This window comes from Microcaecilia unicolor, chromosome 5 (genome assembly GCF_901765095.1).
Source record: "Microcaecilia unicolor chromosome 5, aMicUni1.1, whole genome shotgun sequence".
In the NCBI taxonomy this organism is placed as follows: Eukaryota; Metazoa; Chordata; class Amphibia; order Gymnophiona; family Siphonopidae; genus Microcaecilia; species Microcaecilia unicolor.
The window spans coordinates 173,238,302-173,261,825 of record NC_044035.1 but is presented as its reverse complement, the minus strand read 5'-3'; the positions used below and the strand labels follow the sequence as shown (position 1 = coordinate 173,261,825).

Sequence of the window (23,524 nt, the reverse complement as noted above, 5' to 3'; positions counted from 1 at the left end):
CGTCGGGTGTCCAAAGACCCTGGGCATGCTTCCCCTTGCAATGTGCGCCCTAGCCCTTCAGGCTGGCATCTGTCACCACTAGGCACCAATCGGGGAGCGCCAGCAGCATTCCTCGCCGCAGCATGCTGTCTGAGAGCCACCACTCCATGTAGAGTCGGGCCGCAGGGAGCCAAGAGAGTCTGCATTGATAATCCTGAGATACTGGAGACCATCGTTGAAGCAGGGAATACTGCAGAGGTCTCAGGTGCGCTCTCGCCCAGGGCACCAAATCCAAGGTGGCCGTCATCGATCCCAACAGCTAGACAATGTCCCAAGCTCACGGGTGGGGCATCCTCAGGAGCAGACGGACCTGATTCTGAAGCTTGCACCGCCTTTGCTCGGGTAGGAATACATATCCTGAGTCTGTGTTGAACCGTGCCCCCAAATATTCTAGACATTGCGAGGGGGTCAGGTGACTTTTGGCTACATTGACGACCCAGCCCAGAGATTGCAGTACTGAGACCACTCTGGCTGTAGCTTGATAGCTCTCTGTTGCGGAGTCCGCTCTGATGAGCCAGTCGTCTAGGTACAGGTGAACCCGGATACCTTCTCACCTGAGAAAAGCAGCTACTACCACCATTACCTTGGAAAAGGTTCGGGGAGCTGTGGCGAGGCCAAAAGGCAAGGCCCGGAACTGGAAATGTTTTCCCATCACCGCAAACCGTAGAAACTTCTGGTGCGGGGGCCAAATTGGAATGTGCAAGAAAGCTTCTTTCAGGTCCAGAGACGTGAGAAACTCTCCTGGCTGTACCGCCGCACTGACGGAGCGCAGGGTTTCCATGTGAAAATGCCGCACTCTTAGGGACTTGTTTAATTCTTTTAAGTCCAGAATAGGGCGAAAAGACCCACCTTTTCGCGGCACCACAAAGTAAATGGAGTAGCGGCCGCAGCCGAAATCGGCGGGAGGCACCGGGGGAAACCGCCCCAATGTGAATCAAGCCTTGTAAGGTCTCCTCTACCGCCGCCCGTTTGGCGGCAAAACCGCATCAGGACTCCACAAACTCGTCTCTTATGGGGGCATCAAATTCTATTCGGTATCCTTCTCTGATCAGGTCCAAGACCCACTGATCTGAGGTAATCTTGGCCCACTCCTCGAGAAAGAGGGAAAGACGTCCTCCTATAACAGGAATCGAGGAGGGGGCCGGCGCACCCTCATTGAGAGGGTCGCCCTTGAACTCCAGGTCTTCAGCCTGCTGCTGCGGAACATTTGTCCGAGTGAAAGGAGTTCCTCTGCTGAAAACCGTCCACGAGAAGTGGACCCAGCAGAATGCCCCGGGCGGTACCTTCTAGCTTCACGGAAGCGAGGTCTATAAGAGGAGTGAACCGCCTGACCCTTGGAGGGAGGCCGCGGCCTATCCTCGGGTAAGTGCTGGGGTTTAGCATCTCCCAGGCCTTTCACAATTTTCTCCAACTCCTCACTCAACAGGAGAAGGCCTTGAAAGGGCAACTTCACCAACCTTTGCTTAGAGGCCATGTCCGCCGCCCAATGCCGTAGCCACAGAAGACGGCGAGCCGCCACTGCTACAGCCATCTGTTTAACCGAAGCTCTGACAATATCAGAAAGGGCGTCAGCCAAAAAGGACAAGGCCGACTCCATTCGCAAAGCCACTTCAGACAAGGGCCCCGCTCCATCACCGGGCTGTTCCACTGCCTGTTGCAACCATGCCAGGCAGGCTCCAGCAGCATAACAACTGCATGCAGATGCCCGAAAAGTAAGACCAGCAATTTCAAAGGACCGTTTAAGTGCTTATTCCAGTCTACGGTCTTGCATGTCCTTCAGGGCAACACCTCCTTCAACCGGGAGGGTAGTTCTCTTTGTCACAGCTGTGACTAGGGCATCCACCTTAGGCATTGCAAAGTGAGCCAAATGCTCCTCACTCAGAGGGTATAATTGCCCCATAGCCCTGGAAACTTTCAAAGGTCCTTCGGGGTCAGCCCATTGAGCTGAAATAAGCTCTTGGATGGAGTCATGCAAAGGAAAGGCTCGAGCAGGCTTTTTGGTACTTGCCATCCTCGGATTTCCAGAGGAGGCCTACGCCACTCCCAGGATCTTCAATAGAGAGGAACTGTAAGACAATCTGAAATAAGAGCTGGCAGGTCCTCGCGGTGGAAAATCCTCACCACGGACGGATCATCTGGATCCAGTGGCCCTTCTGCACCTTCCTCTGGTTCCTCTGGCCACGAGGGCCTGCCAGACCCCTCAGAGTCACCACATCCCGACCACGGGGGGGGGGGGGGGGGGGGGGAGGGGGTGCGCCACTCTCTGAAGGGGAATTTACCCTTCTGCGCTTCTCTTGCGGCCAGCTATCAGGGAAAAAACGCCTCAGAGGGCAATTCCAGGCCTGCATCCACTGGAGGGGCAGTAAGGGGGGCCGTAGAAAACCCCTGTGGCTGAGCTCTTTTAAGCATATATGCATTATGAAGCAATAATACAAAGTCAGGGGAGAAAAACGCCCCGGGCACCCGGTTCCAGTCCGGGGCTAGTAGCTCTTTGGCCAGCCTCAATTTGAGGGCCCCCTCCAGTCTCCAGACCCTCCACCTCAGCGGGGGTCGCGCCATGTGGTGCTTTCAAAATGGCGCCCGCTGCCAGCTCCACCGAGCGGGAAGAATCATCGCTCGCCATGTTCGAGCCGGCTCTTACGCCTGAACGGCACGTTTTACAGAGCCCCACTGCTGATCTGCGCTTGCCACACTTGGAACAGCGCTTAACACTCTCTGCAGCCATCACCGAAAAAACGGCGGAAAATTCAAATTTGTGGCTTCGCGCCAAAAACGTACCCATCGCGGGCCCACCCCGGAGGAGTCAGAAAACACTCTTACCTCACTGGACCGAGTATACAAGCTCCAGTCACGCTTTAGAAACTGAAGAAAACCTCTTGCTTTTTTTTTTTTTTTTAACGCTGTGAGGAAAGTAGAGAAAACAGCAAAAGAGGCAATCAAATCAACTCTGGAGGTACAGAACAGTGGGAAAGGCAGGGAAAGGCGAACCAATGTAGCCTGCATCCACCAAGTATTGAGTGGGAAAGAGCAGGGAAAAGTGAAACTAATGTGCTCACATCCACTGGGGGGATGGGTAAGGCAGGGAAAGGGCTAACCTATGTGCCTTTAAAGTGAAGCTGCTATAGCCTCTAACACCCCGGCTAACAACTGGCAAGCCAGGAGCCACCCCCAGGCAGATTTTTTAAGGAGCTTGATTAGGGGTTACCATTCGTCCGGATTTCCCCGGACACATCCTCTTTTTGAGGGCGCCGTGGGGAGTCCGGGCAGATTTCCTCATTTGTTGGCTTTGTCCGGGTTTCTCCTCCTCCTGACTCGACTCCTCCCGTCGTCCGACGCTGACGTGCAGCGTCCGTGCGTGTGCGCTAGCCAGCCCAGCCTGCCCCAGTCAGCTGATTACAATGATCCGCCCTCCGTCCTCCTGCACGAGCACACAGGCAGGCGCGCAGTGCAGCGCTTCAGTTCTAGTGCCTGCCGCCTGCACAGCCGCCGCCATATCGACGACGACGAGGTCAATTTTTTTTTATCCTGATTCCGACTCGTCTCTCCTCCAAGGACGGCCTCCCTGTCTGGGTCTGGGGTCGGAGCCACTTTCTTTCGGATGGTACTGGTCTGGAGCTGGTAGGTAACTTGGTAGGCTGCCATGTGGCCCATGCTTGCTGCCTTGTGCAACATACGGATGTACACAGATGGAAGTATAAATAACGGAATAACTTTTCATAGGTAGAGTAGGAATCTGTTATAAATCATAAACGGTGTGTTATTTGGAGGGGCTGGTTATAGGGACACCTTAGCATGTGTTATATTCATGCACTGTAGAGATTTTTGTTTCTCCTGGTAAAGGACCACTAAACAGACATCATGTTATAAAAATCAGGTGCTCAACATTCAGAGTTTCTTTCTAATTATTTATTTACATATTTATGGCAGTTCTATCCCACATTAAACAAGAATTAGGGTTGGGTTTTTTTTGTTGTGCCTAGATCTAATGCAAACTCATAGTAAAGCATCACAAATACATGCATTTGTGATTATATACTTATTAAATTTTGATAAAGTCTCCCAATAACAGCATCAAAGCGGGGTTCAAAATGAAAATTTCCTTACATCGACAGTTTTAAAAACAATCAATACATTTTTATATGGACAGCAAAGGATATACTGGAGATTTGTAAACTAGTCTAGGTGGGGGAAGGAAGGGGGGGAGAAGTAGAAGAAAACTGGGGCCCGCCTGGCCTGGGGGAAGGGAAGGGAACATAGACGCTTGTAAGGGGAGGCAGGGGTGGGGGGGGAGAGAGAGCTGGCAAAAGGTAGCTGGCAAAAAGGTGGATGGTGAATGTATGCTAATAGGATTGAAGTACAGAAAAGTAGGTGGGTTTCAAATTCTGCCTGAGAGGGAGGAGATAGGGAGTGGGCCATACCCATGGAGTCTGGAGAGAACATGCAGGCACAGGCAGCTCCCTGTGACTCTGGGCAAGTCACTTAACCCTCCATTGCCCCAGCCAGGTACAAATAAGTACCTGTATATAATATATAAGCCGCATTGAACCTGCTATGAGTGGGAAAGCGCGGGGTACAAATGTAACAAAAACAGAGAAAAAAATCAGTGTAGATGATAGATCAGATATGCATGAAGTGTGTTCGTGTGTTTGCTGGGAATTGGCTGGTTTTTTTTGTTGGGGGGGGGGGGGGAGACATTAGATGAGAAAAAAAAAGTATTTGATTTGTGGCCCTCTCCCACTTTGAGTTGTTAAACAAATACGGCTTACTCAAGTAATTGGAAAATAAACTAAGCAGATTGTTAAAAGAGTAAACGTGGTTTATTGATAAAAACCAATTAAAATATATATACATGTATATATATTGTAATTGGTTTTTATCAATAAACCACGTTTACTCTTTTAACGGTCTGCTTCGTTTATTTTCCATCTTGGAGTTTGCAGACCGTCTGCCCTTGTGCTTTCTTGGACTTTTACTCAAGTAACTTCCATTTTAAAGGATTTCCCATTATCTCTCCTAGACAGTGAGAGCTAAGAGCAGGTAGTCGATGCAGAATAGTTAGATGCAATTAATTATGTCTGGTCATTATAAAATGACTCCCTGTGCCACTTCAAAATTGCTGCTAACAGTTCAAGCGGCAGCTTCGCGATACTTCCATTGAAGTCTTGCATAGGGGCAGGGCAAGGGGTGGGGCATGGGCGGGGAAGAGGTATGCCAGGGGCGGGGCATGTGTCCTCTTTTTTCTTAGGGCAAATATGGTAACCCTAAGCTTGATCAAGCTGCAACCACCCTGCTTGGGGAGATAGAGAATACTGAAGAGGCAGTGGAGCTAGCTGACCATGTGGCACTGTGAAATTTGAGTGCTCTCTATCTCCCCCTGCTAGTTGATGGACACAACCCATACGTAATAGCTTCATCTGCTTGATGACAAGGAATTTCAAGCTAGTTGATTCAAGGCACTCCTCAACATACAATGCTACCATTCCACCAATTTGATCCACCCTATCACTACGATATAGTTTGTACCCTGGTATGACAGTGTCCCACTGGTTATCCTCCTTCCACCCGGTCTCAGAGATGCTTATTATATCTAAATTTTTCATTTAGTGCAATATAGTCTAACTCACCCATCTTATTTCTTAGGCTTCTGGCATTTGCATATAAACATTTCAAACTATGTTTGTTGTTTCTATTTCTTGATCTTTCCGCTGCTTTTGACACTGTCGATCAAAGCATACTTCTCGATACCCTGTCCTCACTTGGATTCCAGGGCTCTGTCCTTTCCTGGTTCTCTTCCTACCTCTCCCTCCGCACCTTTAGTGTTCACTCTGGTGGATCCTCTTCTACTTCTATCCCTCTGCCTGTCGGCGTACCTCAGGGTTCTGTTCTTGGTCCCCTCCTCTTTTCTATCTACACTTCTTCCCTTGGTTCATTAATCTCATCCCATGGCTTTTCCTACCATCTCTATGCTGATGACTCCCAAATCTACCTTTCTACACCTGATATCTCACCTTGCATCCAAACCAAAGTTTCAGCGTGCTTGTCTGACATTGCTGCCTGGATGTCTCAACGCCACCTGAAATTAAATATGACCAAAACCGAGCTTCTCATTTTCCCCCCCAAACCCACCTCCCCGCTCCCCCCGTTTTCTATTTCTGTTGATGGCTCTCTCATTCTCCCTGTCTCCTCAGCTCGAAACCTTGGGGTCATCTTTGACTCTTCTCTCTCCTTCTCTGCTCATATCCAGCAGAACGCCAAGACCTGTCGTTTCTTTCTTTACAACATTCGTAAAATCCGCCCCTTTCTTTCCGAGCACTCTACCAAAACCCTCATCCACACCCTTGTCACCTCTCGTTTAGACTACTGCAATCTGCTTCTTGCTGGCCTCCCACTTAGTCACCTCTCCCCTCTCCAGTCGGTTCAAAACTCTGCTGCCCGTCTCATCTTCCGCCAGGGTCGCTTTACTCATACTACCCCTCTCCTCAAGACCCTTCACTGGCTCCCTATCCGTTTTCGCATCTTGTTCAAACTTCTTCTACTAACCTATAAATGTATTCACTCTGCTGCTCCCCAGTATCTCTCCACACTCGTCCTTCCCTACACCCCTTCCCGTGCACTCCGCTCCATGGATAAATCCTTCTTATCTGTTCCCTTCTCCACTACTGCCAACTCCAGACTTCGCGCCTTCTGTCTCGCTGCACCCTACGCCTGGAATAAACTTCCTCAGCCCCTACATCTTGCCCCATCCTTGGCCACCTTTAAATCTAGACTGAAAGCCCACCTCTTTAACATTGCTTTTGACTCGTAACCACTTGTAACCACTCGCCTCCACCTACCCTCCTCTCTTCCTTCCCGTTCACATTAATTGATTTGATTTGCTTACTTTATTTATTTTTTGTCTATTAGATTGTAAGCTCTTTGAGCAGGGACTGTCTTTCTTCTATGTTTGTGCAGCGCTGCGTATGCCTTGTAGCGCTATAGAAATGCTAAATAGTAGTAGTAGTAGTAGTAGTAGTATTTACATCTTGCTCAGCAGTTGACAGTGATAATTTGCAATCTCAATCTATGATCTCCCAAATGTATATATTTCACAGTAGGTACATCAAGTAACAACTTATTATCAGAGTGAAGGGACCTTGTTGGACAGTAAATTCATAATAGAGTAGCCAAACTGACAGGAGCCTCATTGTTCAGACACTTATAAATTAGTGTCAAAAACTTACATTGTGAGCACCATTTAACTGGCAGCCAATGCTGTTTCATCAGAACTAGAGTGATATGGTCAAATCTAGCTGTTCTGGTCACTATCTAAAAGATTGTCTATGAACAGATAAATGATAAACTTATCAGCTATACCTTGATGTTTGTTGACAGTAGTTTCTGATCCTTGTCACAAACGCAGAAGGGTTCCTCTGCGAACAGCAAAATGCTGAGAGGTAGTGAAGAAATGTTTTTTATAATAAGAGGCTGGTACTGTAGTGGCAGGACATCATCAGAAAGCTGTTAAAAACAGAAAATAGAGCATGAGTGCAAAGTAGGAAAAGATACGAAAACAAGTAAGGACAGGCAGAGAAAAAGAAAGAAAAATATTTTTGTACTATCTTATTAGAAAGTGTTCTGTACAAAGCCAACTGCACAATAAATATACATAACTCTATTTAAAAACAAAGGGAAGCATATTAAATAGACAAACCAGTAAAATCTAAATACTGCATACATAATAGGAACGATGTCCAAAAGAAAGCATCACAAGTATATAATTGAACACCTATAACATAATTATAACATCCCCCCAGTCCCAACACCAGCTCACCTCCTCCCAACTGCCCCATCATAAATCTTTCAAGGAGGTCTTTAGGTGGTTCCAGAGTTCCAATCACGGGCATAGCTACGTGGGGCCATGGGGGCCTGGGCCCCCGTAGGTTTGGCCCTGGACCCCCCTGCCGACGACCCTCTCGACTCCCTCCCGCCGCCAACCCGCCGTCGCCTACCTTTCCTGGCGGGGTAACCCAACCCCCGTCAGCCGAGGTCCTCTTTTTCCTTCCTTCTGTTTCTGAGTCTGACGTCCTGCAGGACATCAGACTCAAGACACAGAACGAAGGAAGAAGAGGACCTCGGCTGGCGGGGGTTGGGGTCCCCCTGCAGCAAAGGTAGGCGACGGTGGGTTGGCGGCAAGAGGGGGGGTCAAGAGTGTCATTGGCAGGGGGGGGGTCAAAGGTGGTGGTGGCAGCGGCGGGGAGGTCGGCAATGGTGGGGGGGGGGGGGTTGGCGGTGCTGGGGGGTGGTGCTAAAATGTGCCCCCTCAACTCAGGCTTTAGACCCCCCCCCCCGCCGAAGTCTGGCTACGACCCTGGTTCCAATACTCTAGGTCCCTTTTTTTAACATAGCAGCTGTCAGGGATTCCGTCAGCACCATTTTACTTAAGCTCTTTCTCCAATGTTCAAGAGACAAGGGGAGTTGAAGAGTAGTCCAATGGTTAGGGCAGTGAACTGAGGAACTGGGTTTAATTCCCACTGCAGCAACCTGTGACCCTGGGAAAATCTGTTAAACTTTCATTGCCCCAGGTACAAAACTTAGATTGTGAGCTCACTAGGGATAGACAAAGTAACCACATATAATATACGTAAACTGCTTTGTTTGTACCCACAAAAAGGTAGTATATCAAATCCATGTCCTTCTCTTGAAGAGTAGCCTAATGGTTAATGCAGCAAGCTGTGTTCCTGGGGAACTGGGTTTGATTCCCACTGCAGCTTCTTGTGACCACAGACAAGTCACTTAACCTTCTATTACCCCATGTACAAAAAACATCTTAGATCGTGAGCCCACTAAGGACAAAGAAAGTACCTGCACATAGGACTAAATTATACAAATGGCACCAAAAAATAACTGCTATTCTATAAACAGCACTCAAAGGTAGGTACTGTTTATAAAATAAAGCCAGAAACTGCAAAGAGAGGTGCTGTTGTTGGGAGATTTCAATCTGCCGGATGTAGATTGGACGGTTCCATCTGCGAAATCGGAAAGAAGCAGAGATATCGTGGATGCTTTTCAAAGTGCTTTACTCAGACAAATGGTGTCAGAACCCACGAGGGAGGGAGCGACGCTAGATCTGGTACTCACAAATGGGGATAATGTGTCAAATGTCCGAGTGGGTGCCCACCTGGGCAACAGTGACCATCAAACGGTTTGGTTTGATATGACGGCTGAAGAAGAGGGTGGCCACTCAAAACTCAAAGTCCTGGATTTCAAACATGCTGACTTTAGTAAAATGGGGGAATACCTGAGGAAGGAGCTGATGGAATGGGAGGAAATACAAGAAGTGGAAGGACAGTGGTCCAGACTGAAAGAAGCTATAAATAGGGCCACGAACCTTTATGTAAGGAAAGTAAATAAAAGCAAGAGAAAAAGGAAACCGATATGGTTCTCCAAGCAAGTGGCTGAGAAAATAAAGGCTAAAGAGTTGGCGTTCCAGAAATACAAAAAAACTCATGAAAAGGGACAAAAGGAGGAATACTGGATGAAACTGAAAGAAGCCGAGAGAGAGATACGACTGGCGAAAGCGCAAACGGAAGAACAAATGGCTAGAAATGTGAGGAGGGGTGGCATAATTTTCTTCAGGTATATTAGTGAAAGGAAAATGACTAAAAAGGGAATTGTGAGACTAAAAGATACTGCGAACCGCTATGTGGATAATGATGAAGAAAAAGCAAATTTCCTAAATAGATACTTCTGTTCTGTTTTCACAGAAGAAAATCCAGGAGAAGGACCACGATGGACTGCAAAAAGTACAAATGAGATTGAAGTGGATAGAGCACCGTTCACGGAAGAGAGTGTGTATGAACAACTTGAAAAGCTAAAGGTGGACAAAGCCATGGGGCCAGATGGGATCCACCCTAGGATATTGAGGGAGCTCAGAGAGGTTCTGGCGGGTCCTCTTAAAGATTTGTTTAATAAATCCTTGGAGACGGGAGAGGTTCCGAGGGATTGGAGATCAGCGGATGTGGTCCCACTTCACAAAAGTGGTGATAGGGAAGAAGCTGCAAACTACAGGCCGGTAAGCCTCACTTCAGTTATTGGAAAAGTAATGGAAGCCATGCTGAAGGAAAGGATAGTGAATTTCCTGGAAGCCAATAAGTTGCAAGATCCGAGACAGCATGGATTTACCAAAGGGAAATCGTGCCAAACGAACCTCATTGAGTTCTTTGATTGAGTGACAGGAGAATTTAATCAGGGACGAGCTATGGACGTAATCTACTTAGATTTCAGCAAAGCTTTTGACACGGTTCCCCACAGGAGGCTCTTAAATAAACTGGAGGGGCTGAAGATAGGACCCGAAGTGGTGAACTGGATTAGGAACTGGTTGACGGACAGACGCCAGAGGGTGGTGGTGAATGGAATTCGCTCGGAGGAGCGAAAGGTAAGTAGTGGAGTGCCTCAAGGATCGGTGCTGGGGCCGATTCTGTTCAATATATTTGTGAGTGACATTGCTGAAGGGTTAGAAGGTAAAGTTTGCCTATTTGCGGATGATACTAAGATCTGTAACAGAGTGGACACCCCGGAGGGAGTGGAAAACATGAAAAAGGACATACGGAAGCTAGAAGAATGGTCTAAGGTTTGGCAATTAAAATTCAATGCGAAGAAATGCAAAGTGATGCACTTAGGAAGTAGAAATCCACGGGAGACGTATGTGTTAGGTGGGGAGAGTCTGATAGGTACGGGCGGAGAGAGGGATCTTGGGGTGATAGTATCTGAGGATTTGAAGGCGATGAAACAGTGTGACAAGGCGATGGCAGTAGCTAGAAGGTTGTTAGGCTGTATAAAGAGAGGTGTGACCAGCAGAAGAAAGGGGGTGTTGATGCCCCTGTATAAGTCGTTGGTGAGACCCCACCTGGAGTATTGTGTTCAGTTTTGGAGGCCGTATCTTGTTAAGGATGTAAAAAGAATTGAAGCGGTGCAAAGAAAAGCTACAAGAATGGTATGGGATTTGCGTTACAAGACTTATGAGGAGAGACTTGCTGAACTAAACATGTATACTCTGGAGGAAAGGAGAAACAGGGGTGATATGATACAGACGTTCAAATATTTGAAAGGTATTAATCCGCAAACAAATCTTTTCTGGAGATGGGAAGGTGGTAGAACGAGAGGACATGAAATGAGATTGAAGGGGGGCAGACTCAAGAAAAATGTCAGGAAGTATTTTTTCACGGAGAGAGTAGTGGATGCTTGGAATGCCCTCCCGCGGGAGGTGGTGGAAATGAAAACGGTAACGGAATTCAAACATGCGTGGGATAAGCATAAAGGAATCCTGTGCCGAAGGAATGGATCCTCAGAAGCTTAGTCAAGATCGGGAGGCGGGGCTGGAGGTTGGGAGGCGGGGATAGGGCTGGGCAGACTAATACGGTCTGTGCCAGAGCCGGTGGTGGGAAGCGGGACTGGTGGTTGGGAGGCGGGGATAGTGCTGGACAGACTTGTACGGTCTCTGCCAGAGCCGGGGTTGGGAGGCAGGGCTGGGGAGGTGAGGATAGTGCTGGGCAGACTTATACGGTCTGTGCCTGTGCCAGAGCCGGTGGTTGGGAGGTGGGGCTGGTGGTTGGGAGGCAGGGATAGTGCGGGACAGACTTATACGGTCTGTGCCCTGAAGAGCATAGGTACAAATCAAAGTAGGGTATACACAAAAAGCAGCAAATATGAGTTATCTTGTTGGGCAGACTGGATGGACCGTGCAGGTCTTTTTCTGCCGTCATCTACTATGTTACTATGTTACTTTAGGTGTGACCATTTACACTAATGAAACCCTGGTGTAAATCCTTATCCTAAATTAGCACAAATCCCCTTTATTCTATAATAGTGAATGTAAATAAAAGGAATGACCCTGATCCACCCATGACCATCCTATGACTGGGCCCCCTTTTTGAACCCACATGTAATTTTTATGCATGGATCTTGGCACCTAAATTCATGTGCGTTAATGTTAATTAAAGCCAATTAGCACCAATAATTAATTGCTAAGGCCCAATTATCGGTGCTAATTGTCTCATTTAACTTAATTGCATATGTAATTTAAAGTGCCATTTATAGAATTTATGGGATAATGTGTACAGAGCTGCATATGTCTAATACCACTATAGAAATAATAAGTAGTCATAGGGGTATGGACAAATCTCCAGAAACATGTAATGACATGTCTAGCAGCAACTCAGCACAGTTGTACCTGCTTTGCCCATTGGGTATTCTCTTCCCTCTCCCCACTCCCAACAAATACCAAAGGTGCAGGAACTGCACAGGCTTCCCAAAAATTGAATGCATCTCCTGCCCCACCTTTCACTAGAACTCCTGAGTTATGGAGCAGCAGTGGCGTACCAAGGGAGGGGGGGGCGGGGGGGGCAGGTCCGCCCCGGGTGCCAGTGGGTGGGGGGTGCTCCGCTCCCGCCGCCTCCTTTAAACAAAAATTGGCGAAGCAGCGTCGCAGGCAGCGCCTCGCCTGCCCTGCTTGTGAAAAAATCAAATCTCCTTCTCCTCGACTTGACGTCGACTCGGGCCTTCCAATCAATCACTATGTCCCACCCTCCTCTAAGGTAAATTCCGCGAGGGCGGGTGGGACATAGTGATTGATTGGAAGGCCCGAGTCGACGTCAAGATGAGGAGAAGGAGATTTGATTTTTACAAGCAGGGCAGACGAGGCGCTGCCTGCGATGCTGCTTCGCCGATTCAGACAGTAGTGAGAACGGGACTGAGGTGGGGAAGGAGAGGGGCGAAAGGGACTCGGGTGGGGGTGTTCAGAGGGGAAAAGGGGAGGGGAGAAGGGGACTGGGGTGGGGATCTCAGACAGGGGAGGGGGAGGGGAGAAGGGGACTGGGGTGGGGGTCTCAGACGGGAGAAGGGGAGGGGAGAAGGGAACTGGGGTGGGGGTCTCAGACATGGGAGGGGAGAAGGGGACTGGGGTGGGGGTCTCAGACGGGAGAAGGGGAGGGGAGAAGGGGACTGGGGTGAGGGTGTTCAGAGGGGAAAAGGGGAGGGGAGAAGGGGACTGGGGTGGGGATCTCAGAGAGGGGAGGGGGAGGGGAGAAGGGGACTGGGTTGGGGATCTCAGATGGGAGACGGGGAGGGGAGAAGGGGACTGGGGTGGGGGTCTCAGACAGGGGAGAGGAGAAGGGGACTGGAGTGGGGATCTCAGACGGGAGAAGGGGAAGGGAGAAGGGAACTGGGGTGGGGGTGATCAGAGGGGAAAAGGGGAGGGGAGAAGTGGACTGGGGTGGGGATCTCAGACAGGGGAGGGGGAGGGGAGAAGGGGACTGGGTTGGGAATCTCAGATGGGAAACGGGGAGGGAGAAGGGGACTGGAGTGGGGATCTCAGATGGGAGAAGGGGAGGGGAGAAGGGAACTGGGGTGGGGGTGTTCAGAGGGGAAAAGGGGAGGGGAGGGGAGAAGGGGACTGGGTTGGGAATCTCAGATGGGAGACGGGGAGGGGAGAAGGGGACTGGGGTGGGGGTCTCAGACAGGGGAGGGGAGAAGGGGACTGGAGTGGGGATCTCAGACGGGAGAAGGGAAGGGGAGGGGAGAAGGGGACTGGGTGGGGATCTCAGACGGGGAGGGGAGAAGGGGACTGGGTTGGGGATCTCAGATGGGAGACGGGGAGGGGAGAAGGGGACTGGGGTGGGGGTCTCAGACAGGGGAGGGGAGAAGGGGCCTGGAGTGGGGATCTCAGATGGGAGAAGGGAAGGGGAGGGGAGAAGGGGACTGGGGTGGGGGTGTTCAGAGGGGAAGAGGGGAGAAGGGGACTGGGGTGGGGGTCTCAGACAGGGGAGGGGAGAAGGGGACTGGGGTGGAGGTCTCAGATGGGAGAAGGGGAGGGGAGAAGGGGACTAGGGTGGGGGTGTTCAGAGGGGAAAAGAGGAGGGGAGAAGGGGACTGGGGTGGGGATCTCAGATGGGAGACGGGAAGGGGAGTAGGGGACTGGGGTGGGGGTCAGACAGGAGAAAGGGAGGGGAGAAGGGGACTGGGGTGGGGTTGTTCAGAGGGGAGAAGAGGACTGGGGTGGGGGTCACAGACAGGAGAAGGGGAGGGGAGAAGGGGACTGGGTGGGGGTGTTCAGAGAGGAGAAGGGGAACTGGGCTGAAAAAATGGGCAGAGAGGGAGGGGACAGATCCTAGATGGAAGGGGGAGCGAGAGGGAGGGCAGACCCTGGATGGATGGGAGAGGGAGGGCAAATGGTGGATTGAAGGGGCAGAGAGAAAGGGCAGACAGTGGAGTGGATGGAAGGGAAAGGGCAGACAGTGAATAGAAGGGGCAGAGATAGAGGGCAGATGTGGATGGAAGGGGCAGGGAGAGAGGGCAGACATTGGATGGAGGGGACAGCAGAGAGGGCTGACACTGGATGGCAGAGAACGAAGACAGATGCTGGATGGAAGAAAGATGGTGAAAAGAAGATGAGGAAAGCAGAAACCAGAGACAACAAACTGTAAATAAAATATATATTTTTGTTTTTTGCTTTAGGATAAAGTAGTATTGTAGCTGTGTTAATAAATGTTTATAATAGAACATGTAAACAAGGTAATCTTTTTATTGGACTAATTTTAATACATTTTGACTAACCTTCGGAGAACAAAACCCCCTTCCTCAGGTCAGGATAAGATACTGTAACAGCACTATACTGTACTGACCCGAGGACGGAGGTTTTGGCCTCTGAAAGCTAAATGTATTAGTCCAATAAAATGGTATTATTTTATTTTCTATATTTATTTTATTTCTATTTGCTAATTTTTAAAGTGGTGATTGGTATTTGTTAGTTTTTTTTCAAATTTACATCTGCTGTCTTTATATTTTGCACAGTACTAGGGGACATTTCCTGTTTCTGTGGTGTTGCATTGTATGCAGAGTCTGGCATCTTGGGGTTTCAGTTTAATTTTTGTCTAAATAGAAAGTTTATGATTACTTATCCTATAGTAGATTAGGGTGTATCTGTGTTTGTGAAAAAGACATGGCTTTCAGTTGGCATTGACTGTGCAGGATCTACGATCTGTACTATTCTGTCTGGTTTCGTTTTACAATAGGTGAATTGATGTTCTAGTGCTCACTATAGTGTTTAAGATGCTTTCCTTTTCCTTGTGTGACTCGTAGAAATGACTGCTTTATGGTATGGTAGAATTGCTCTAAAGGTCCTGAGTGTTTTGTATTCTCGGCATGCCTAGTACTGGATTTTTTTTTTTTTTTTGGGGGGGGGGGGTGTTAAAAAATGACTGGCCCCGGGTGTCAACTACCCTAGGTACACCACTGTGGAGCAGTCCCACCAAAGATGGAAATAGGTAACTAAAATCTCACATCCCCACCAACAACTATCTGATATAGAAGATTTCATGTTAGGCAAGTGAGCAGCAGTTAGGTAGCAGCGCATCAATACCTTCAAAATAGATGCCTTCATACTGGTAGCCACTGAGTTATAAATCATTCAATTCCTTCCCCAATCAACCTCCCATTTTTTCATATAAGGTAAGCTACAAAAACCGTTGGATACTAGAAGTGCATAAAGCAAGGATATACACCATGGGCTAGACTCTATATATGGTGCCTAAAAAATCAGCGCTGAAAAAGCGCACTTAAAGTTAGGCACTGTTTATAGATTAGTACTTAAGCCCAGGAGTCGCACCTAACTTTAGGCATGGCCATTTCCGCAAACAGAAACGTGGTGCAGATGTACGTGCCTAAATTAGACACGTATCCCCAGTATTTAGCTTGTTATTCAATTAAATTGTGCGCTAAATTGGGCACAAGCACAAATTTATGCATGCAATTTTTGTAACTTTATAGAATTAGGGGGCATAGATACCTTTTTATTTGTGTTACAGGTGTTTATTCAGGGAGTTTTTACAAAAGATTAGCGCATGCTATCTGCAGCAGAGCCCACAGGAATAAAATGTGTCTCGTGGTAGATATCATGTGCCATTCTTTAGCAAAAGACTCCTTAGCTATTTATTTATTTACTTGCTTATTTATTTATGTAAAGCATGTATAGCTTGTCAAGCAAAAGTTCTTGATGGATTACAATAAAACCTACATTAACAAATAAACATTAGCTCACATATAAGCCAATATAGCAAAGATATATACCTGTAGCAGGTATTCTCCGAGGACAGCAGGCTGATTGTTCTCACATGTGGGTTGACGTCCGTGTCGGAACAGGAATCGGACGGCAATTTTGCAAGCAAAATATAAAAGAATCTTTCCAGAGTCATCTGGAGCGCGAGCAGCACGGACTGCGCAAGCGCAGCCATCTTCCCGCCCGTCACGTGAGCGTTCCCGCTCAGTTTAATCAAAAAGCAAATAAACAACAACTCCAAAGGGGAGGTGGGTGGGTTTGTGAGAACAATCAGCCTGCTGTCCTCGGAGAATACCTGCTACAGGTATGTATCTTTGCTTTCTCCGAGGACAAGCAGGCTGCTTGTTCTCACATGTGGGGTATCCCTAGCAACCAGACTCACTCAAAACAATGAACGTTGGTCAATTGGGCTTCGCAACGGCGAGGACATAACATAGATTGACCTGAAACCATAAACAACTAACTGAGAGTGCTGCCTGGAACAGAACAAAAATGGGTCTAGGGGGGATGGAGTTGGATTCTAAACTCCGAACAGATTCTGCAGCACCAACTGCCCAAACTGTCACGTCAGGTATCCTGCTGGAGGCAGTAGTGAGATGTGAATGTGTGGAATGATGACTATGTTGCAGCCCTGTAAATCTCCTCAATGGAGGCTGACTTTAAGTGAGCCACTGACGCAGCCATAGCTCTAACATTATGAGTCGTGACATGGCCTGCCAGAGTCAGCCCAGCTTGGGAATGAAGTGAAGGATATGCAATCTACTAGCCAATTGGATACTGTGCATTTTCCGATGGCGACTCCCCTCTTGTTGGGATCAAAAGAGACAAACAACTGGGCGAACTGGCTAAAAGGCTTCATCTGCTCCACGTAAAAGGCTAATGCTCTCTTGCAGTCCAAGGTGTGCAAACTGCTTTCACCAGGGCGGTTATGAGGACGGGGAAAGAATGTTGGCAACACAATTGACTGGTTCAGATGGAACTCCTACACCACCTTTGGCAGGAACTTAGGGTGCGTGCGGAGGACTAATCTGTTGTGATGAAACTTGATATAAGGTGCATGCACTACCAAGGCCTGAAGCTCACTGACTCTACGAGCTGAAGTAACTGCCAACAAGAAAACAACCTTCCAGGTCAAATACTTCAGATGGCAGGAATTCAGTGGCTCAAAAGGAGCTTTCATCAGCTGCGTGAGAACGACGTTGAGATCCCATGACACTGGTGGAGGTTTGACAGGGGGCTTTGACAAAAGCAAACCTCTCATAAAGCGAACAACTAAAGGCTGTCCAGAAATAGGCTTACCCTCTACACGGTGGTGATAAGCACTAATCGCAGTAAGGTGAACCCTTACAGAGTTGGTTTTGAGACCAGACTCTGACAAGTGCAGAAGGTATTCAAGTAGGTTCTGTGTAGGACAAGAAAGAGGATCTAGGGCCTTGCTGTCACACCAGACGCAAGCCTCCTCCATTTAAAAGAGTAACACCTCTTCATGGAATCTTTTCCGGAAGCAATCAAGACTCGGGAGACACCCTCTGAAAGACCCAAGGAGGCAAATTCTAAGCTCTCAACATCCAGGCTGTGAGAGCTAGAGACTGGAGGTTGGGATGTAGAAGCGACCCCTCGTTCTGAGTGATGAGGGTTGGAAAACACTCCAATTTCCACGGTTCTTTGGAAGACAAATCCAGAAGAAGAAGGAAACAAATCTGACGCAGCCAGAAGGGTGCAATCAAGATCATGGTTCTGCAGTCTTGCTTGAGTTTCAACAAAGTCTTCCCTAGTAGAGGTAAGAGAGGATACGCATACTGAAGGCCTGTCCCCCAATGTAGGATAAAGGCATCTGACGTTGGTCTGTCATGGTCCTGAAGCCTGGAACAGAACTGAGGGATCTTGTGATTGATCTGAGTGGCAAAAAGATCTACTGAGGGAGTGCCCCATGCTCGGAAGATCTTGGGGACTACGCCCATGTTCAGTGACCACTCGTGAGGTTGCATTAACCTGCTCAACCTGTCCGCCAGACAGTGAAGATACATACCTGTAGCAGGTATTCTCTGAGGACAGCAGGCTGATTGTTCTCACATGTGGGTCAACGTCCGCGGCGGCCCAGGAATCGGAAGATTTTGCAAGCAAAATAAAACAACGTTTTCTAGAGATCCGTTGTGCGAGCAGCAAGGACCGCGCTTGTGCGAACGACTTGCTGCCCGCCGCGCGAGCGTGGTTCCTTAGTTTAACAAAAAAAATAAAACAAAGAAAGAACAACAACTCCAAAGGGGAGGAGGGCAGGTTTGTGAGAACAATCAGTCTGCTGTCCCAGAGAATACCTGCTACAGGTATGTATCTTCGCTTTCTCTAAGGACAAGCAGGCTGCTTTTTCTCATATGTGGGGTATCCTTAGCACCCAGGCTCACTCAAAACAATGAACATTGGTCAACTGGGCCTCGCCAGGGTGGGTATGAGGACGGGGAAAGAAAGTTGGCAAGACAACTGACTGGTTCAGATGGAACTCCGACACCACCTTTGGCAAGAACTTAGGGTGAGTGCGGAGGACTACTCTGTTATGATGAAATTTAGTATAAGGAGCATGAGCTACCAAGGCAATGTTGGCAAGACAATTGACTGGTTCAGATGGAACTCCGACACGACCTTTGGCAGGAACTTAGGGTGCGTTCAGAGGACTACTCTGTTATGATAGAACATAATGTAAGGTGCATGAACTACCAAGGCCTGAAGCTCACTGACTCTATGAGCCGAAGTAACAGCCACCAAGAAAATGACCTTCCAGGTCAAGTACTTCAGATGGTAGGAATTCAGTGGCTCAAAAACAGCTTTCATCAGCTGGGTGAGAACAACGTTGAGATCTCATGACACTGGTGGAGGTCTGACCGGGGGCTTTGACAAAAGCAAACCTCTCATGCACAACTAAAGACTGTCCAGAGATAGGCTTACCCTCTAGACGGCGATGAAAAGCACTAATCACACTAAGATGAATTCTTACGGAGTTTTTCTACACCAGACTCTGACAAATGTAGAAGGTATTCAAGCAGGGTATGTGTAGGACAAGAAAGAGGGTCTAGGGCCTTGCTGTCACACCAGATGGCAAACCTCCTTCACTTGAAAGAGTAACACCTCTTCGTGGAATCTTTCCTGGAAGCAAGCAAGACTCGGGAGACACCCTCTGTAAGACCCAAGGAGGCAAATTCTAAGCTCTCCAGGCCATGAGAGTCAGAGACTGGAGGTTGGGATGCAGAAGTGACCCCTCGTTCTGAGTGATGAGGGCTGGAAAACACTCCAATCGCCACGGTTATTCGGAGGACAACTCCAGAAGAAGAGGGAACCAAATCTGACGCGGCCTGAAGGGAGCAATCAGAATCATGGTTCTGCAGTCTTACTTGAGTTTCAGCAAAGCCTTTCCTACAAGAGGTATGGGAGGATATGCAAACAGGAGGCCCGTTCCCCAATGAAGGAGAAAGGCATCTGACGCTAGTCTGTCGTGGGCCTGAAGCCTGGAACAGAACTGAGGGACCTTGTGATTGATCTCAGTGGCAAAAAGATCCACCGAGGGAGTGCCCCATGCTTGGAAGATCTTGCGGACTACGTCCCTGTTCAGAGACCACTCGTTAGGTTGAAATATGCTGCTCAATCTGTCGGCCAGACTGTTGTTTACGCCTGCCAGGTAAGTGGCTTGGAGAAACATGCGTGACGGCGTGCCCAAAGCCACATCTGAAGGGCTTCCTGACACAGAGGGCGAGATCCGGTGCCCCCCTTCTTGTTGGTGTAATACATGGCAACCTGATTGTCTGTCTGAATCAATATGATTTGGTTGGACAGCCTGTCTCTGAAAGCATTTAGAGCATTCCAGATCGCTCGGAATTCCAGGAGATTGATCTGAAGGCCTTTTTCCTGAAAGGACTAGTCTCCTTGAGTGTGAAGCCCATCTATATGAGCTCCCCACCCTAGGAGGGATGCATCTATCATCAGCATTTTTTGTGGCTGAGGAATTTGGAATGGACATCCCAAGGTCAAATTGGATCGAATGGTCCACCAGTGAAGAGAATTCCGAAAGCCAGTGGACAGTTGGATTACATCCTCTAGATCCTCCGCAGATTGAAACCACTGGGAACCTAGGGTCCATTGAGCTGATCTTATTTGTAGACGTGCCATGGGATTTACATGAACTGTGGAGGCCATGTGCCCCAGAAGTAGCAACATCTGCCGAGCCGTGATCTGTTGAGACGCTCGAACCATGGTCATTAGGGACAGGAGGTTGTCTGCCCTTGCCTCGGGAAGATAAGCTCGAGCTGTCCTTGTGTTCAACAGAGCTCCAATGAATTCCAACTTTTCTACTGGGATGAGATAAGACTTGGAGTAATTGATCACGAAGCCCAAGTAGCTCTAGCACCTGAATAGTCATTCGCATGCTGTAGAGTGCTTGCCTCCGAGGTGCTCTTCACCAGCCAATCGTCGAGATAAGGGAACACATGCACTCCCAGTCTGCGTAGCGACGCTGCGACTACTGCCAGGCACTTTGTGAACACTCTGGGTGCAGATGCTAGACCAAAGGGCAGTACACAGTACTGAAAGGGCTGTGTTCCTAGCCGAAATCGAAGATACCTCCTGTGAGCTGGAAGTATCGAGATGTGTGCGTAAGCATCCTTTAAGCCCAGAGAGCATAGCCAATTGTTCTCTTGAATCATGGGACGAAGGATGCCTAGGGAAACCATCCTGAATTTTTCTCGGACTAGAAATCTGTTCAGGGCCCTTAGGTCTAGGATGGGATTAATCCCCCCTGTTTTCTTTTGCACAAGGAAGTACCTGGAATAGAATCCCAGCCCTTCTTCTCCTGGTGGAACGGGTTCGACCGCACTGGTCTTTAGAAGGGCGGAGAGTTCCTCTGCAAGTATCTGCTTGTGCTGGGAGCTGTAAGAATGAGCTCCCAGTTGGCAATTTGGCGGTTTGGATTCCAGATTGAGGGTGTATCCTAACCGGACTACTTGAAGAACCCACCAGTCGGCAGTTATGAGAGGCCACCTTTGGTGAAAAAACGTCAACCTACCCCCTATCGGCAAGTCGTCCGGTACGGACACTTTTACTGAGGCTATGCTGAACTGGAGCCAGTCAAAAGCCCATCCTTTGTTGACGAGAACGAGCTCACTGGGGCTGAGCCTGGGCAGGCTGCCGAGAAGCAGGAGTATACCTACACCTAGGATAGAAATAGGGAGCACTCCACTTCCCTTCAAAATACCTCCTAGATGAGGAGGCTGTAGCAGAAGGAGCCCAGTGGGAGACAGAATCCATAGCATCATTATGCTTCTTGATCTGATCAACCAGATCCTCTACTTTTTCACCAAAAAGATTATCCCCCCCGGCAAGGAACATGTGCCATTCGGTGCTGGACCGAATGATCCAGGTCAGAGACACGCAGCCATGAAAGTCTGCACATCACTATACCCTCAGCAGCGAATCTGTATGTCACGTCAAAAGTACCCCGGGCCAGGAATTTGCGACACTCCTTCTGCTGCCTGACCACCTGACAAAAAGGCTCGGCCAGCTTTGTAGGGAGTGCATCAACCAAGCTGGACAGTACACATATCGAGTCCCGCAATTGTACACTTGTGAACAGCTGGTATGACTGGACCTTGGCAGCAAGTCTTGGCAGACACCGCTGCAGCTGATGGTACAGAAGGCGCAAGCACCCCGACACCAAAGCTGACTGACATAGCAGTCCCTCCAGAAGTTCTGGAAACAAGGCCCGGATGCGCTCGTCGAAAGCCGCCATCGAAGGCTGCGGGGTCGGTGGTATAGGCAGTGTCAGAATCCGTGGAGGCTTGGGAGTAGGTATCGGGCTGCTAGGAGACCAACGCATCGGCACCTCCCGTATCGAGAGAGAGCTATCCTCTTGGCGCCGACGCTTCTCGGGTGCCGACTCTCTCAATGTCCCGGAGCTTCCGGTACCATGCGTCGAAAGAGAACGATGACGTTGTTTCTTAGCCGCTCTGACGTCCGTCATCGAGACTCCTCGGTACCGATGAGGATGTGGAATCCTCACGCCTACTCGGGGCCGGGTCTGACAAAGGCCGGTCCTGTGGGGCCTGCATAACAGGAGGCTTCGAGGCAGGTGGAGACCCACTCGACGCCACACTGCTCCCAGCACGAGTTGGTCTCATAGCAGCAAATACCTCTCTTCCTGACATCGATGCTCCCTTCGATGTCGGTGACGACAACCTCGGTACCGAAGTCGACGTCGAAGGACCGGACTGAGCACCAAAAAGTTTTTCTCGTTGGGCCTCTCGAGACGCTTGGGTCCGTTTCTTCATACGAAGACACAGATTACAAGCAGCTGGGCTATGACCGGTCCCAAGGCACTGAATACACCAGGCGTGGATATCGGTAGCTGAGATAGTCCAGTTGCACCGAGTAAAGCGCTTGAAGCTGCTGGGAGTCTTCGATGACATTGAAGGAAAATTGGCTTCGGTGAAATCAAAAGACGCGACTGTGCCTAAAAACTGAAAAAGGCACAAAAGAGAAAAGGGGAGAACCCAACTGCACGGCCTAAAGGCCGGCCGCGACGAAAAAGAAAGAAAACTTAAAATAGGTGAAAATCTAAAAGGAAACTACGGGAACCTTATTATTATTATTATTATTATTTTATCTTGAAAGAAAAAAAGTAAAGAAATAGAAGCGAACGAACTCGCAATCAGTGAAGACTCTTCCTGGGCCTGAAGAGGAGCAGAAACGAACGCTGCTGCACCTCAACGCGGAGAAAGAAAAACTGAAGAGAAGTGTTCATGCAACAGGTGGGAAATCAGTCCGCTCATGCGCGGTGCGTGCTGCACGCGCACCAGAAGACTCTGGCAAAACTTTTTAAATATTTTGCTTGCAAAATGGCGATTCCTGGGTCGACGCGGACGTCGACCCACATGTGAGAACAAGCAGCCTGCTTATCCTCGGAGAACATAGATTTACCCAGTGAACGGAGTTCCCAAGGAGGAGTGTAGGGATAGATGAGAGTGGAGAGGTACTGAAGAGCTGCAGAGTGAATGCACCTATAAGTCAATAAGAGGAGTTTGAACTGTATGCAGAAACGGATAGGGAGCCAGTGAAGTGACTTGAGGAGAGGGCTAATATGAACATAACGACACTGGCGGAATATAAGTTGTGCGGCAGAATTTTGAACAGATTGAAAAGGAGAGAGACGGCTAAGTGGAGACCTGTGAGAAGCAGTTGCAATTGTCTAAGCAAGAGGTGATAAGAGTGTGGATAAGGGTCCTGGTAGTATGCTCAGAAAGGAAAGGGCGAATTTTGGTGATATTATAGAGAAAGAAATGACAGGTTTTAGCAGTCTGCTGAATATGTTCAGAGAAGGAGAGAGAGGAGTCGAAGATGACGAGCTGATGAGACAGG

General features: G+C 48.8%; 1 protein-coding gene across 1 annotated transcript in view; it reads right to left on the bottom strand.

Moving 5' to 3' along the window:
• The window catches only part of HYDIN (HYDIN axonemal central pair apparatus protein), a 2,443,906-nt gene that overhangs the window by 1,670,382 nt on the left and 750,000 nt on the right, over window positions 1-23,524 (bottom strand). Inside the window, exon 28 of the mRNA XM_030205004.1 lies at window positions 7,393-7,536. Within this exon, the coding sequence (XP_030060864.1) occupies window positions 7,393-7,536 (144 nt within the window). The remainder of the gene's footprint in view (window positions 1-7,392; window positions 7,537-23,524) is intronic.